This window comes from Thalia democratica, chromosome 4 (assembly GCF_965202585.1).
Source record: "Thalia democratica chromosome 4, ktThaDemo2.hap1.1, whole genome shotgun sequence".
Lineage (NCBI taxonomy): Eukaryota > Metazoa > Chordata > Thaliacea > Salpida > Salpidae > Thalia > Thalia democratica.
This window is the reverse complement of record NC_139168.1, coordinates 28,813,678-28,831,379: the sequence shown is the minus strand read 5'-3', so window position 1 is coordinate 28,831,379 and position 17,702 is coordinate 28,813,678. Positions and strand designations below refer to the sequence as shown.

The window sequence follows — 17,702 nt, the reverse complement described above, 5'->3', positions numbered from 1 at the left end:
TTAAATAAAAATAAACATAACATACCAATTAATTTTATTAAAATCAGTACTTTCATTTGTGGGTTTAAATTTTTTAATTTATATATATGCAGTTTGAATACAAAAACTTTACTTTACCCATCTGTGTAAAAGTGTAATCGATACAACTGTTTAATTTAAAAAAAACTTAATATGACGTAACGTCAATTATTAGACGTATAAAAACTTAACTTGAGTGATTAATAAACTATTAACTTTATATAATGAATTATGTCAGTTAACTATGCCCAACGAAAATTAGTATCATAATCAAAACTGCTGTATATATACGAAATACTAACATTTGAATAAAAACAATTATATTCTTAAAGCTATTTACCAATAGTCGGAAAATTTTTATGATATATTGATACAATCTAGTGCTAATTCATCAATGAAAACTGTTATAAAACCATGATAAGGTCAGCTGATTAGAACTAGCATATTTCAATTAGTAACGCTCGAACAACTACAGTTTGGTGTTTTGCGGTTATTACGTAAATGCGAATTCCTACAACTTGTTATTGACATAAACTTGCGCGTTGGTGCACGGATATTTTGTGTTAAGGCTTTGTATGACAAAAATTGACACAGGCGTTCTAATATAGGAATACAAATTATAAAAATACTAGGTAATTGTAAAATTTGAGTAAAAACTACGTTTTTTGTTTACAACAAAACAAAAACTTTTGCAAAGATTAGATCAGTGATTTTTTCATATTGTTAGTATAAACTAAAACACTTAAAAACATGATATTTTATTTAGAGAAATTTCTTATAATTAATCGTTTTAATGTCGACATCGTATTGTAATCTTTAGATATAACTTATTGAGAATTAAATTTTAATACTTAATTTTACTTATTTAAGAACAAACTGTTGTTCTATTTAAAGCTAAACAGGAAATCCTGTTCTTTATAATTTAATTCTCAAATTTTATAATTTAATTCTAGACAAAATGTTGTTAACAATTAGAGAATAATGATAGTGATGTTTAAGGAAGTAAAACAAATTGTTAAGTTAAAAATAACGTAAATGTTAACTTTTGTGAAAAAATAAATTTCTATAAAAAAACATCTCCAAAAGTGTAAAATATTAAATTACATTTTAAAACATATTACTTTAGAAAAAACTGCTTCATGCAACTGGAAAATCATTTTATTATTGTTTTAAAACAAAGTAGAGTAGTAACTTAACACAAATGTTTTATTAACTTTTTTGACAGTGCACACTGTATTCTAATTTCTATAAGCTTTCTATATTAATTTTTCTTTTGATTTAAGATTTACATGTGCTCAAAAGGTATAAAACTGCAAAAGTTGCAAAAACAAGTTTGTTTACTTGAAAACAAAATGTTTTTCATCATACTTAATTAACGCATAATGTCTTTCATTACACAGCATTAAACATTTTTAATAAACATTACAAAAATCCTAAAATAAAGGTGTTAGGTAATAAAAAGCACACGCACATATTAAGTTTGATGAAAAACATTTATTTTTCCGTAAATAAACTTAAATTTTAACTTATGCATTATATTGTTTTTAGTTCTTGAGTGAAAAACAGATGTACTATAAAAAACAGAATTATAACATTAGTTTAAATTGAGTTTGATGTTTAATGTTTTTTTTATCAAACTTTATCAAAAAACTTAAATCAAAATTTAGTTTAAAACAATGTTTAAGAGATTTATAGTGTTTCACACAAACGACTTATTTTACTTCAATACAACTAACACAAGTAATTTTTAAAGATAGTTATCGTTTATAAGAAGCTGTATAAACATTTTAAATTGAAAAATCATTTTACGACTAATAAAAGAGAGATTTTTAAGCAACAGAAATATTATGCAGTGAATAGTTTTTAGACAAAGCAAGTAAAATGTCAGTATTTGAAATTATTTAACAACGATTATAAATTTCCTAATTAGTCAGACAAAAAAGTAATGCTATAAAATAAAATAAATTGGCTTTGTGTTAGATAAAACACATCTTAAGCTTAACTCTTATAGCAACAATTTTTTTTTACTTCAAATAAAGCGAAGCATTTAACATAATAATTCAATATAAACTAGACAGCAACATTGAACTGTAGAAATTTTATACCATAATGTCTTAACCCAAGATTAAATGATTAATGAACTACTACACTATTACTCTCTATAACAATTTACACATAAATTTCATCTTTCAAAGTTTTTGATAAGAAACTTAACAGTTAACTTTAAAATAAAGCAAATTATATAGTTTAAGTTACATTTAACCAGTTTATAGTTATAAACTTTCTATTTTAAAAGAAACCAGTCTTAAATATTACATTATATTCTACAAGTATTTATTATTTTTAATATACAAAAGTAGAAGTTTTAATTTTTTTAAATTTATTTCGCCACATAACATTTTTGAATTTTATGCAGCAAATTTTGAAATTAACACTGACTCGTTATTTAAAATTAAATTATTATATTTGAATTATGAAAATTTAATTAAACTTTTTATACTTAAAATTTTTCAATTTAATAAAGACTAAGCAAGTAAGTTTACCTTTTACGAAGTCGTTTGAATTTTTCGAAATCATAACTCCATTCCCTAACACTGACAGCTTCTGATAGTAAAAATTTTCAATTATCAAAAAGCTCTACATAATTTTCAGTACAAGGAATATCGAAACATAAAAATTAACAATCTACCAACTAGTCATTCAATATTAAAGCTTAACTTTACTAACATTTACTGTTCATCAGTAGTTATACAACCACACAAGTTGTTAACATTTTCAAAGTAAATCTGTTCTAGTTTTAAACTAAATTTATTTACTTTTATACTGTAAGTTTCATTGAAACAAACATAGTACTCTTCCTGATGAATACGCTTTTGAGAGCAGAATGCTTTTTATTTAAAATGTATTTTTCCATTAAGACTGGCATTTCTTAGGTACGCACATTTAGGCTGCGTTTAAAGTGCGCACTCAAACAAATACTACTGTAATTACAAACATATTACCAACATCGTCGTTATAGTCATCAACAAACGCCTGTATCTTCGCAACTAGTTGCTGGTGGTTGGGTAGCAACGGCAGCCCTTCAGGTATTTCCAACGTGTTGTGGTCTATATCCACGTAACACTGGTTTATCTGTTAAAATAATTCTTATTGGTACCTTAGAAATTTATTAAACTACATTACATTATTTATAAATGTTTAATTCAGTTATTAATTTTTTTCAAATCATATTAAATTCAGACTTAATGTTGCATAACTTAAACAAGTAATGAATAACTTAAAGAATGTCTGGTATGATTGGTATTAAATCGCACGAAACACATAATTTATTTTGTTTAATTATATTGTTGAAATAATTTTTATTAGTACCTTTGAAACATATTAAATAAAAAGTTTATGAATGTTGAAAATAACTTATTAAATTATTCGCATGTACTTAAATTTGTTTTAAATCAATTAAAACCCAGACTAATTATTACATAATTTAAACAAGTGCAATAAAGAATGTCTGGTATGTAAATAATTCAATACTACAAATCGTACGAAACACATAATTTCTTTTGTTCTTTTTAAGCTTTGTTGTATCACTGTTTATGAAAAACAATTGTAAAAATCTTAGTCAGAAAAATACTTTGAACTAATAAAACATACATGTAGTAATGTAAATAAAAACTTGCATTATTTAGAGGATAATAAAAAAAATATTGTCCGAATGCTTGTTTAAAGTTTAACAAATTAAAACTAATACCTGATAACTAACGATGTCAGAATTATTAAAGTAATTCAAAATCATTGCATAAAAACTCTATTTAATATCATTAAAATTAACTTAAACATTTAAGTACTAAACTTCATGCAATTAATAACAATTTCATAAAAAATAAAATTTCCACTTAGAAATAATAACTCATATCGTTCATTGGACTACTTAATAATAAAAGTCCCTATTTAACTTGCACAAGTAGCTTTTAGAACCACTTAAAACGTTCAATTGCAGACAGAATAAAATTTACGAGCCAAACATGGAAAACAAGCAGATAATAACACGTAAGAAAGCACGTGTTAACGTCTGCAGATGCATTAAGAATTTAATATTTCAATGCACGAACTTTCTCACCACTTTGATGAAATCATGAACTTGACACTTGTACTTGCAAGCAAGTAATGTAACGTTTTTTTTTACTAAATAAATCAAAAGGAGAACATTGTTTAAAGTTTTGTTAAATAAATGCTACTAGTTTTATTTTGAAACTTAAGCTCAACTTTGGTATTAAATGCAGTAATTGTGTATAAATTTTTTTGATAAATCAACAAATTGTTTTTTCATAATCTAACAGCTTTTATTTTGTTTATTTGTGAAACAAAAAAAAATATATATACCAAAACTAGATTGAAAATAAAACAGAATACAAACCTTATTTATTACTTTATTGTTCAGGTAAATTTTTCAGGCACAGCAAATAAAGTAATTAACTTTGGAAAAAAAAAAATTAACGTAAATTTTCAAAAACAATGTAATTTTTTGTGCATAATATAAATTGCAGTTTAAAAAATAAAAAAGCTTTTCACACGTAAACATATTATCTGTAATATTATAAGTTTCATCAAGTTACAGTTATGCTTCTATAATGCGTCTACACGAGATTAAGTTTGTACTTACAAAGGTTTGTCTAACATAACCTAATAAAAAATTGTAATGAGGATAATTTTATTTTTGCTGTACTTTATGTTACATCTCATCGTTTTTTTATTCGAATAAAATAAACTTTTAAATACAAAATTTATGTTTTAATTGTATTTTTAAAGAAACAAAGAGTTTTAGTAAATTCTATTTTATTAAAAATGTATAAACTTGAACAAATAAAACTTAATTTGATAAAAACTAAAATACATTATTTAAGTTTAAAAGTATTATGATTAAAAATAAGGTCTTCCACAAAAAATAAATCAAGTATACACTAATTTAGATAAAGCACATATCCTTGTTAAAAATTATAAGAACAAAACTATTATCTTAAGTAGATTTAATTACAAACTATTTTTTATAGTGACTTTTCTATAATTAAACAACGACCAATTTCCAATAAGTAAAAATTAGCAATCTTAAACTACAACAGTTTTAACTTCCCCTTCTTAAGATAAACATTTCAAATTAGTAAAAAAACAGTAGGGGTTACTTTGTACAAACATACACTTTTTGCTCATACAAAACCAAAACAAACCTTTAATCCCGCAAATTAATAAACAACTCACATTTCATAGCCATAACGCAACTAAACCAAGACAATATCCAGGGTTGCCAGTCGTTTTTTCAAATTTTTTCAGGTTTTTTAAGTTTCTTCCAGGTTTTTAAACATACACATTTTTGGGTCTATTTTTAGTTTAAAGTTAAGTTTAAGGTAAAAAACTGTGTTAAGTAGTATAAAAACATTAAAAATATACTGTAAAGCTACTTAAAGGTGTTTTTTAATATAAAAAAATATCTATGATGACAAAATTTTTTATTTATATGGCAGATTTTTTGAGTCAAATCGAAGTTTTACTACTGAACATGTGAAAATTGTCATAATTCCAGGTTTTTTTTTTTTGCCGAAATTGTCGAATTCCAGGTTTTTCCAGGTAAAGTGGCAACCCTGAACAACGCAAAAAAGTCTAAAAACAATCACGAACCTTCAATCCCCGCCTGATGTTCATCTTGTGGTGCTGGTCGGACTGCACGCATATTATGTAGGGGAACGGGGCGTCGAATATCTGCTGGGTGTCCTGCAGGCGCATCACCGGCACCGTGGAGTACGGCCACGCGAACGGGAACAGCAGTGACGTCATGCACTCCGCCACCACCATCTGCTTGCTTCTTTCTGGTAATTAAGTTGTTGATATTATCAATTTAATTTTTTCTTTATGAATTAAAAAGATTCAGTGATTGTAAGTTTTATTATGAAACCTACAATTTTGCAGTGGTATTGCTACCAGTGCTCATCAGTCAAAATAAACTTGCAAAATCACTTTACATATTGAAAACGAGTTGGTTGAATGATTGAAATAATTCCTAATAAATTATACAACTTTTTGAAATAACAAAAAACTGGATTTCGCTTTTTAATTCCAGAGTTACGGCTTAAATTGGACACTTTTTATCAAGGCTACTATTATTGTTCAAAACTACTAATTACATAATAATGAAACTTATGCATATTAGGTACACGAATTTGTTCGCTTCTGTCTGTGAACAAAAAAAATTGTTGTATAGTTAACTAAAAAAAACAACTTTTGTGTTAAAAACTATTTTAAAAACTAAAACATGTAAAGTTTGTTTTTGTAGGCTCTAAAGTTTTGCAATGCTTATTAAAACTAGGAGTAATTGTTTAAAATGGCTTGAGTTTTAAGAAAACTGTTTAAAATTTTTGTACTTAGTTAGTTAGCTAACTGAATCTTGTTTTAGCTTGAAATTTTTAAGGTATAAAAGTAACCTACAGGCTTTTTAATTCATGTTTAAAAAATATTTCATAGCACTTAAGTTAAGGTAGAATTACTTGATTTGCTTTAGCTGCATGAACTGACAAAAAAAGAGTTAATAATTTATATTAAAGATAGTAATGCTTAATAGTTTTTTAGGTAAAACTTTTAAAGCTTACCTGTATAAGAAACAAAAAGTTTATTGTTTTTATATATAACGATGAAACAGCAACGACAAAAACTAAACTAAACAAAAAACGAATTTTGGTTAAAACATTACTTTTGTTTTTTATAACAACAATAACCTTTAACTGCAATAGCAAATCCAGCATTAGTTCTTTCGAAAAGAAAAACTAATTTTAAAAATATTATTCTCTTTATCTAAATTTTAAAATAAATTGTGTAAACTATACCACACAAAACAAACAGAAGATATATCTCGTGCCAGTGAACTTTGTGCGTACAAGTTTGAACACACATCAAAATAAATGGACAACATGAAATGTCATGAGCTTACATGAATGGAATTAGGGTCAAGCTAAATGACTTGTTATTTACACAACACAAGTGGACGCACTTATCTTAAATTGTAAGTTCGTTTAAAGGCAACAGGCATTCATATAGTTTTGTTATTTTGTATTGAACCTCAGCTCTGCAATAGCTTTTTAAAATTGTCGCTGATAACTAAATAAACAATTTTTAGACTAAAATTTAACAAATTAAATGCGTTTTTTTTACTAAAGCATGTATAATGATGTTAAGTAGTTATTAACTTAATGTTAGTAAACTAATTTTTATGCGGACATGAAGCTTTTAAATGTAATAAAAATAATAAAACCTTGGAGAAACAATAAGTATAAACTAACAGTCTAGAAAAAAAAAACATAGCCCAAGTTGTTAATGATAAAAATAAACAAAAATTCTGAATATAAATATATATCTGCATAATATACAGGTTTAATATCAAAAATAAAAAAAACTAAGCTCTAGTTATAAAGGTCGAAAACTTTTAGTTGCAACTTTTTAATAAATTATTCACTAGCTGTAGTACTACCTTGTGTATAGAGGTCACAAAGAAGGGAAAACACAATTTTCTTTAAACTTGGAAAATCGATTCTAAACAATTTTATAACTTATCTAGCAACTTGTTAAGTTTGAGTAATTTTTTATGAACTTAATTCAAAAGCCCTAAACATATTGCAAACTAAATTTTGAAATATGAATTTGTGGCTAAACAAATTTTAAAACGTTTATACGTTTTATGAATAAATAACTAATTTTTAAGTTCAAAATTTAATACTTTATTTAATTCTAATTAAGTTATAAATTAATGATAACTTGACATTGTAAGTTTTAGCAAAATCTATTTAATTATTTTTCTTAATAAAAAACTCAATAAACTTCCCCACAATACTTTAATACAAATAATTTATAACCAATAATATTTTAATAAAATTACGAGATTAAAAATTAGAACTAATACAAAATAAATCTAACAAAGACACCATAAAAATACAAAAATAAATAAAGTCATTCGAGCCTTATATAAAAATAAATGCAAAAAAACAAATTTATATGTAACTTATTGAAGGCTTGTAAAAATTCACAAATACTACAAGTTAACCTTAATGCCTTCAAAAAAATACCAATTTACTTCTAAACAAAACAACATACGAATCTTACGAACTCTTGAATAAAAAACCTAACACACAATTACGAACAACGTAAAACTACAATTTTTATACATGACCTATTACCATTGAAACCAGCTGCAGTTATAACATGAAAATATTTTTTAAATACTTTTATCAACAAATCTATTTAGTTTATTTAGTTCAACCAAGCTGTGTGATACGACGATAACAGGTTTAATTTTTAATTATTGTTTGATCTTAATTTATCTAAAATATTTACTCAACCCAAACAAACGACCAACCGTGTGAAACGACGAGGATTGATTTCTCCAACAGCACGCACGTCAGCAGGTGCACCAGGTTCTCCGCCCCGCCCAACAACCCGACCACCTGCGACAAGTTGGCGTCCATGTGCGGAAGCTCGTTCCTCCCCGGTCGCTGTATCACAACCGGGAATTTCCCGTGAGCGGGAGTTGTTTGGACGAAGTTGAGCTTGCAGCTGCGGTTGTACAAGAGGAGGGGCACCTGTAGGATGATCGAGGTAAAAGTTTTTATTTGAACTTATTTAGTTGTAATTTGGCTTCTTTTGATTGATGAAAATTTATACTTAAAATATTGAATACACCGGAAGAAAATAATGTTTTGACAAGACAGTTAAAAATAATAAGGTTAAAATACTACATAAATCGTGACCAAGTTTACAAACTAAAATGTTATACAATAAAAAGGATTGCAAAATTTTATATTTGTTTTCTAATAGCATAAACTTAATTTGTAAAAACATTATTATGAACATTTATTGCATTCTGATTTAATAGAGGGCTTCTTAAGTTTAAAATTTCAAATCTAAAAAATAATTGCTATTAATATATTCAAAAATTTAATTTAGCATCAATGTTTTAAATTTATATTGAAAACAAGAAATATTTAGTTACTACAATAATAAAATAAAAATAAAATAAAAAATTTCTAAGAGTAACTTCTTCATTTGTTTCTTTACAGACAATCTTTAAATGTTTTGAAAATAAAGTGCAATAAGGTACAAATATTATCACATAAAATTAACTTTTAGAAACAATTTAAAGTATTGAGAACGAGATAAAATAAAAAAGGTTTTTAAATTGAAATTAGCTTTCAGTAAACAAACATAGATACCAATTTTCAAAACTATAATAACTAGAAAACAGTATCTTTTTTGTTATATTTCAACATAAAATACTTATTTAAATGCTAACTGAATTAAACAAAAAGCAGTGTATTTCCCATACATATACTTTAACTCGCTTAAAATTGATTTTACAATTTAAAAAGCAATCCAATAACAACCTCGTACAGCAAATTGTAGATGTAACTTTCAATGGGGTACTTGCCAGCATTGTTCTCAACAAATTCCATGTGTATGTGCTGCAGTATCGCCTCGCATGAGTTCATGAAAGCGTTCTGTGTTATGAATCCAATGCATTTTTCGACGTACAACAACTTACTGGTGGATTCTTCGTCAGTTTTATGGTTTAAAGCATCTACATTTTTTGGTTAAGATTATTTTCGAGTAAATAATCATCTTTAAATAAATACTATTTTTTTAATCATAAAAAAATCATTAATGTCAGAAAAATCTTAAGACATATTATTAATGTGTTTAAAATCAGTTAGTTATTTTAATGATTGGAAGAAGGTAGTAAAAAAACATATACATCGTAAGTAAAAATATCAAGTTTGTTTATTTCTAAAAATACTTATTAAAATCAACTGAACTGCAAACAAAACATTTATACACAAAATCATTATACAGTTTTCATCAAATAATTTTTAACTCCATGTTGTACATAGACTTACAAAACAGACATTTACTCCTTACTTTATCAATAATTACAGTTTTTATTTTCAGTTCAACTTTATTAGGTGTTCGTATAAATCTTAAAGAAGCATTTCGTATGAACGTATAAACAAGCATTTCGTATAAATCTTATCAAAGATATTTATCTCATCAAAAAAAATTAAATTTCATAACAAACAACTTTATTTTCAACCCACCCAATATACTGCTGCTGACTGAAGTGTCAACCACAGGTTCATGGAACGACATCACGTGACCAAACAGTCTGCTGCCGTCCTGCTTTGTCAGCACAAACATGTGGTTTGAAGGGGATTTTACCTCATCTGAAACTGTCAGCCCATCGGGCATGCAGAACTTCTCCAGCTGCAAAAATATTTATAGAATTTTTGATTAAATTTTTATGGCCTGAATTGATTAGGATATATACATAATACCTCATAAGTTTCAATTGAACTCAACCAAAAAATCTATTGTTTACAAATAATAAACACTTATATACATTCTAATAATAAAATAATCTTCACTCACAATAATTAAGCATTTTGATTAACAACACAGTTGCAAAATAACAAAAATGTCTAAAATATAGTATTGAAACAATTTTGATATTTTTACAGTAATTATTTAACAGTTATAACTTTGCAGCTTATATGAAATAACTAATGTATTATTAATGATAAGATACAATAAACAAAAGGGCAGGCTGTATCTTTCTTGTTCCTTGTAGAAATAATATAACAAAATGCTTTAAAAACAACTCGTTAAAATCAAACTAAATTGAGTATTTTTAGAGCTCAAGATTTCAAATTTGTAAGAAATAATTTTTTTAAAGCTCAAATTATTTTAACAATTAGAATTTTTTGAAGTATGAAAAAACTATTAAAAAACTATATATTAAAAAATTTAATTTTTTAATAAAACAAAATACTTTTTTTTTCTTAAACTAAAAATAAACTGTTGTAAAATTTACTTATTAGTTATGGGCACACAGTGAGATTTTGAAAAAATGAATGAAAATAAGAATCAAAAGATAGATTTTTAGTAAAGTAGTCATTTTACACCTTGTTAGTTCGTAACTTACTTATACAAGGAACCTACTGAACTCAATAAGTATGGCCCCTTAAATTTCAAAAATAGTTTCAAAATTCTTTAAGCGGTTAAAAGTGTCTGACAGCTTGTACAGGAATATATAAAGTAAGATCAACAAGTTAAAACAAGGTAAACCTCCTAATGGCCTTAATGTAAAAAAGTTGTTAAATTTAATACATCATAAAAAATGTCTGCTAGCAAACTATAGTATATTATATAACACCAACAAAGCACATTGTAACTTTCTTAAATACATCATAAACCTTATCTGTAATAAACATAACTTTACAAAAGCAATAAATATGTATCAAATTTTAATAAAATTAAGATAAAAGTACTTTAAATAACTCAATGTAAAAATATTTGTAAAGACTTTAAGAAATGGTAATAGTTAAGCAAAATTTACATTTCTTATAATCTTAACTGATGAATAATATAAGTTTATCATCAAAAATTCAACTAACTACAAACATTATTCAGGCACTGTAAAAAAATATTTTTTTTTGCTGTCAGACCAAGTAAAAAAATACTACAATTAATTAATAAAATTATATTTAGAAACTTAGAACGTAATTGCATATCAATAATTAAATAAAAGATTACAATAAAAAAGTTACTAACCCCTGCAACATTGCTCCATGGGTTTTCAACAATGTTGTTTGGAGAATGTTGCAATATGCTAGGCATAAGTCTGCTAGAATTTATATCTGTAGAATATTTATTGTTTAAAATACTGGTTAAAATTTGGTGACTAAAACTTGTCAATAATAACTAATCTCAGTTTTTTAGTTTTAAATTATTTTTTAAATTTAGTCTTTTTTTTCATATATTTTTTTAAATATATTATTTTTAAAGTAAACATATAAATAATTATAAAAACAAAGACTTTGTATTCTATTTAAGTCAAATATAAGAATTAATAAATGTAAACGTTAAAATGTACACTTAAGTTCATGTTTAAATGAGTAGCAGGTTTAAAGTTAGCAGTTTTTACTATTTACTGTTTTATTAATAGCTAGTTTGAGTATCAAAATATAGATGCTGTTTTTTGTAATGTAGTATTAAATTTTGGTATTGTTTTAACAATTGTCAGTTTTAAGGAGATTTTGTTGTATAAGGTTGAAAACTTTAATGGAAAATATTAATTAAAATAAAGTTTTTAAGTACTATTTAAAAAAAAAATTTTTTGAGCTTTTTTCAATTTAATACCTTAAAATACTCTATTTATCTTTTAATAAATGTTTTAATACAATTTTACAAACTTACAAATTACAAACTGCTGACAGTAAGATTATTAAGAATTTTATTTTGATGCATTATTTATAAAGATTTATACTGACATTTGGGTACTTGGTTCAAATTTAAGAAAATTTACAAAACTTAATAAAACACTAATTGAAAACTTTTTAAGCTTTTGATACATATGGAAATACAATTACTATTAAAAAAAAGATAACTTTACTACTTCAAGAATATCTAAAAATACAATATATGTAAATAGTACACATCAAACAGTAATTTTTACATCAGAAACAAATAATATTGATTTCTTAACACATTACATTGATCACCATGAAATCTTTTAACATATGTTAAACAAATAAAACAAATTAAAACCTGCCGAGGATTGGTTGCTGACTTTAATGGAGTTTATGTCCAACCCACACACAAAAAAGTAGTCAATAAATCTCATCACATCACTCTTCTTATCTTGGTTTATTCCCATGTTGTTTAATTAAATGGCATTTACATTTAAATATTTAAATCTTAATCTAATGTTGTGTGTAGTTGAAAAAAATGTGAAGGCAACTAAGAACATTTTATGCACAAAGATGATATTCTTTTAGTTTTGGATGATATTACCCAAGTCAAGATACAATATATCAGGGTTGCCAAATGTTTTCTGAAAATTTTTCCAGGTTTTTGAAAGCACTAGGTATTTTAATCTATTTGTAGTGTAAATTAAACTTAAAGTAATAAACTGTCTTCAATAATATAAAAATATTGAAAGGATTGAAATACTACAATATGTGTTTTGTAATAAACAAAATTCTAAATAATAGAAAAAAGTGTATATGATAGATTTTGTGTATCTATTCTAATTTTTATCATTTGCATGTAAAAGTAGTTAAAATTTAAGCTTGGTTTTGAAACTTAAAAAAAATAAGGTTTTTAAAGGATTTCAGGTTCTTTGGCAACCCTGATATATGTTTATTCTTGTTATTTAGTTACTTAACTTAATAACTAAAAAAATTATTTAAAACCTTGAAAACTTTCTAATAGTTGTACTTATTTAAGATATTCAAATGTAGTTTCATAAATAACTAAAGCATACTTTTAGTGAAAACTTTGAAAACTATGAACAAAATAAATTATCTTTACATGTTTTATATCAAAGCAAAAAAGCTTGAATCCTAAATAAATATTTCATTTAACAAAAATCAAATTAAGCTAAAAGAAAATATACTTCACATATATAATAAAATATGCCAAAAAAAATAAAACATTGTTATTAACAAAAAAACAATTTCTAAAAACAAATTCAAAAGCTTTCTAAAAAACTTACTTTATCTTATTAAATTTAAAACTTTATCATACATTGAGTTTGCCAGAACTTAAGTATGCTACAACTATTCAGTGAGTCCAGAAAAGCTTTAAATTCAGGTGACAAAAAATTATATAAAAATTATAATCAATTAAACAAAATAAAATTACATCTGAAATGAGGTAGTTAGTTTTACACAACTTACATCCCATAAAAATTAAAACTAAAAGTCATTAGACTTTAACCACTTACTTAGTAAAAATAATTTTATGGCCTATGTAAATATTATTTAGGTCTTTTTCTCTAGCCCAACAAAATTAAACATTTATAAATAATAACCTACACAAACCTAAGTTTAAATTTTAGAGAAGGTGAGTTTAGATAAACTCTTTCAATACTTTAAAATTATAATAGCCTTTATTGGGTTTTTGGAAAAAAAATGTTATGTAAAACCCAAGGTTGACACTCTTTGAAACAAAAAGCCAAACTGAATGACCAAACCTGGCCTGAGTCAACCTTAGTTTCTGTGAAATTGAAATAAAAAATGTAGCAAAAGCCAAAAAAGTAGAAAATTACTGTTACTTATATCAGGGTTTCCCAAACTTTTTTTTTCAAATTGCCCCATTTAAAGAAATTAAAAAGGCTATTGCCCCCTCCAACAAGACTACCATTTAAAACACCTAAATCTTTATTTTTTTTCTTTTGCTTTTTATATGCAACTCAAGAATATCTAGTGTAAGTTTCAAAATTACTAATAAATAAACTTAAGACCTTTTTTTTGCTCTTCATCTGCAACTCAAGAATTTCTAGATTAAGTTTCAAAATTGCCCCCCTTTTGCCCCTTTACTAATTATTGCTGTCAACTTACTAAAATTGCCCCCAGGGGACAGTACTGCTAACTTTGGGAAACCCTGCTATACATGAATACTAAAAAATGTGATAGTAATAAAAAGTACATTTACAATAAAAAACTCACTTTGTTTCAAACATTTTGGAATAAGAAACAATTTAGTATAAAAGTGACAAAAACTAGGCTGAGATTTTTGGATAAATCAATACTAACTTAAGTTTTGCAGAAAACTTCAAACAAGCCTGAGTTTTTGAGAACATAGCTTAAACTTTAACATAGTTTAAAGTGTGGCAACATAGTTTAAGTGTGTACTTTTTAGAATAAAAAAAATTAAACCTTTTAGTATTAAAAACTTCAAAACATTTAAGTAAATTGAATCTTTTTAGAAAATTTTAAATAATATTTTTTAACTAAACATAATCATTTAAAATAAAACAAACATTAATTAAATACTTTGTACATCTTTATCTTGCAAACAGAGGAATTGCATTACATAAACAGTAATGTAGCTTACTTAACAATAGTAGTGAAAGAGAATAGAATTACTAAACAGTACTTTAGAAGTTTTCTTTGTTCAACATTCAACTAACAACTAGTAAACATGTTCACGTGCTCGTTCTCATAAGATTAGCAATATAGGCTTATTAATATTTCTTAATATCAAATGTGCACAGTGCACACTATCTTTTATTAAGTTTTTTTTTATTTAAATTTATTAAGTAACTTAACATCAAATACACAATAGTTTACTAAAGATAAGATAAATAAAGTTTTGAATAACCATTTTTTATCAGGATTAGAACAAGGATTGCCAGATTTCCAAAAATAAACAGTTCTGAGCATTGAATAACTTATATATTGTAAGTTAAAATTGCATGCTTTAATAGTTGTGTTGTTATTTTATAATAGTAACAAATTTATACAGTATTCTTTTTATAATAAACTAAAACATATTTTTGTGTGTTAACAAGTTAACAAACTTCAACGGAGCTCTGTAGAGTATTAAATACTGTAGAAAAGATAGAAGCTAAAGTAGGTGTATATATTTCTTTATTAGGAATAAAAATAAATACTATAAATAATTCTAAACTACTGGTCAATGACATATACAATATACTATGTTAAATCAGATAGTCATAGAACTATATAAAACTTCTAATTATTCAATATAAATTTTGAAAAGGTAAATTAAAAAAAAAACAAATCATAATAAAAAGCACTCACAAAAAAATTGTAGAAATACTGATACATAAAACTAAATAATAAGTAAATAAACATTCAAAAAAATATTTAACAACTACGTTAATATTATGTTTTTATACATTTACATTAGAAAATGTCATTTACCTTGCATTGCAACATAGATAATTTTTTCTTTATGTTTGGAAAAAAACAGTTAGAAACTTTAATAAAAAATAATTTTAAGTAGTTTTAAATACATAGTAAGTAATATAATGTGAACAAAAAAAAGTAAAACAACAAACATTAATTACTGAATAAGTAGATTCAAATAGAAGTACCACGAAATGCTGTTTACTTATTATTTAATTATTGTTAACGTAATTTAAGCTTTAGAAACTTTGTGTGATATATATTTATAAAATTTTTGTCATGGTTAAATCTATATAATGACATGAGTAAAGTTGGATACAACTTAAAATAAAAATTACAAATGTTGAAATTTAAACCACTTACATGCAGACTAGGGTGTATTTGTTGCCCAAACCTTGAAATTTCGCTTAGTCCATTTTCTGTAGGTGGGTTATTACATTAATAGACAGCACATAAAAATAGTTTGCTAGTTTTTAAGCCTGTTTAATCAAATTATTTGAAAAAGTTTTGCTTGATATCGCTATTTTGCGTACAAACAAGGAATAGGTAATTTTTTTCAAGAATAGCTTTATTTTATAAAGTTATATCCAAGCTATAAGTTTCTTATTACTGTTATTTGATAATAAGCTTATTTTTAAAATATGAACAATTAAAGTTTGTAAATTGATCGGTTTTTTATAGTAGAAGTAAACTAAAACAATGATAAAAAAGGCAAACTGTATTTAAAATTTATCTTCTCCTACAAAACATATGAAATTTGATTTTTGTGAAGTAAATAATTACAACCTCCTTGTGTGCGTGCAGTGCAAGTGCATTTTTATCCGGTTGAATGTCAAATTGAACAAAATGGCTCAAAATTGACCTATCAAAATATGAAAGAGTAGAGGTAAAAATGGTTTCTTGAAAAATGACCTACGAAAACATACCAACAAAATGGCTTAAATAAAAAATTGATTTATTTATTCTTAGTTAGTTAGTTAATGTAACACTACGGTACAGGGTTTCCACACAACCACATACTTAGTATACTTAGCATAAATCAGGACAGTTCATTTTAGATTTTCTAATATAAATTAAAAACGATGAGTTTAAGACACAGAAACAGTAATTATATTTTTATAAGCTTTTATTACTGTTTTTATATTTTTAATGTATTTATAATGAAACTGGTTAGTCTGTTGTAATTTAGGATGAACTTAAAATAAAAATAAAATCTTTTCTTGTTAGTTTATTTTTTTATCAATTTTAATTTTGTTTTAGTTATCAATTATAAGAAAGATAAATAGTAATTTTTTTAATATAAACTGTATTTGTACTTTGTAAACAAGTGCTAAAACAAAGCTGTAAACACTTTTTCATTTTAAAAATGATAAATAATTGATATTTCACTGATAAAGTGAAATTTTTGCTACCACTTGAAAGGACCCTATGCCACGAGCGTGAACTTAGCTTGAGAGCTTTTTTAGGAATTTAATAAAAACGTCCAAGCTTAAGACCCGATTATTTTCCTTATCTTTATAGCTAATTAAAAACTTTTATTTTATTTTAAAAAACGGTCCTATGTATTTAATAAAAAAAAATCATTGAATTGAGGTTTGACTCTTTTAGTGGGGCCTATTTAAAAATGTTTTGCTCATTTCTTTTTTTTTTATTTATACAACCTTTTCTCCTAAAATAACAATTTTATTTCAAATTTTCATTTAAAACATATTTATTGAAATTAGTTAATAGATGTTGTAGTTTTTTTTTTCAATTTTTTTATATTTATTTTTTATACCATAAGCATGAATAAACTTTTCAGAAAAAATCCAATTTTGCACAATTTATGTTTTTCAGACATACAACTTTTTATGCATAATAAAATAATTTTTAGTTGTATTTATTATTAACAGATTTGTATAGTTATGTTTTATAATGTTGTGAAATTATTTTTTTAGTTTA

The 17,702-nt window shown here is 24.9% G+C and overlaps 1 protein-coding gene across 1 annotated transcript in view; it reads right to left on the bottom strand.

The window, feature by feature from the left end:
• LOC145833840 (DENN domain-containing protein 5B-like) overlaps nucleotides 1-12,798 on the bottom strand; it is a 33,119-nt gene extending 20,321 nt beyond the window's left edge. Inside the window, exons 1-8 of the mRNA XM_082941047.1 lie at nucleotides 12,652-12,798; nucleotides 11,656-11,741; nucleotides 10,143-10,308; nucleotides 9,435-9,628; nucleotides 8,411-8,633; nucleotides 5,689-5,876; nucleotides 3,025-3,150; nucleotides 2,562-2,622 (exon numbers count right to left, since the gene is read on the bottom strand). Coding sequence (XP_082797173.1) covers nucleotides 2,562-2,622; nucleotides 3,025-3,150; nucleotides 5,689-5,876; nucleotides 8,411-8,633; nucleotides 9,435-9,628; nucleotides 10,143-10,308; nucleotides 11,656-11,741; nucleotides 12,652-12,760 — 1,153 coding nt within the window. The 5' untranslated portion in view covers nucleotides 12,761-12,798. The remainder of the gene's footprint in view (nucleotides 1-2,561; nucleotides 2,623-3,024; nucleotides 3,151-5,688; nucleotides 5,877-8,410; nucleotides 8,634-9,434; nucleotides 9,629-10,142; nucleotides 10,309-11,655; nucleotides 11,742-12,651) is intronic.
• Nucleotides 12,799-17,702: the final 4,904 nt, after the last annotated feature.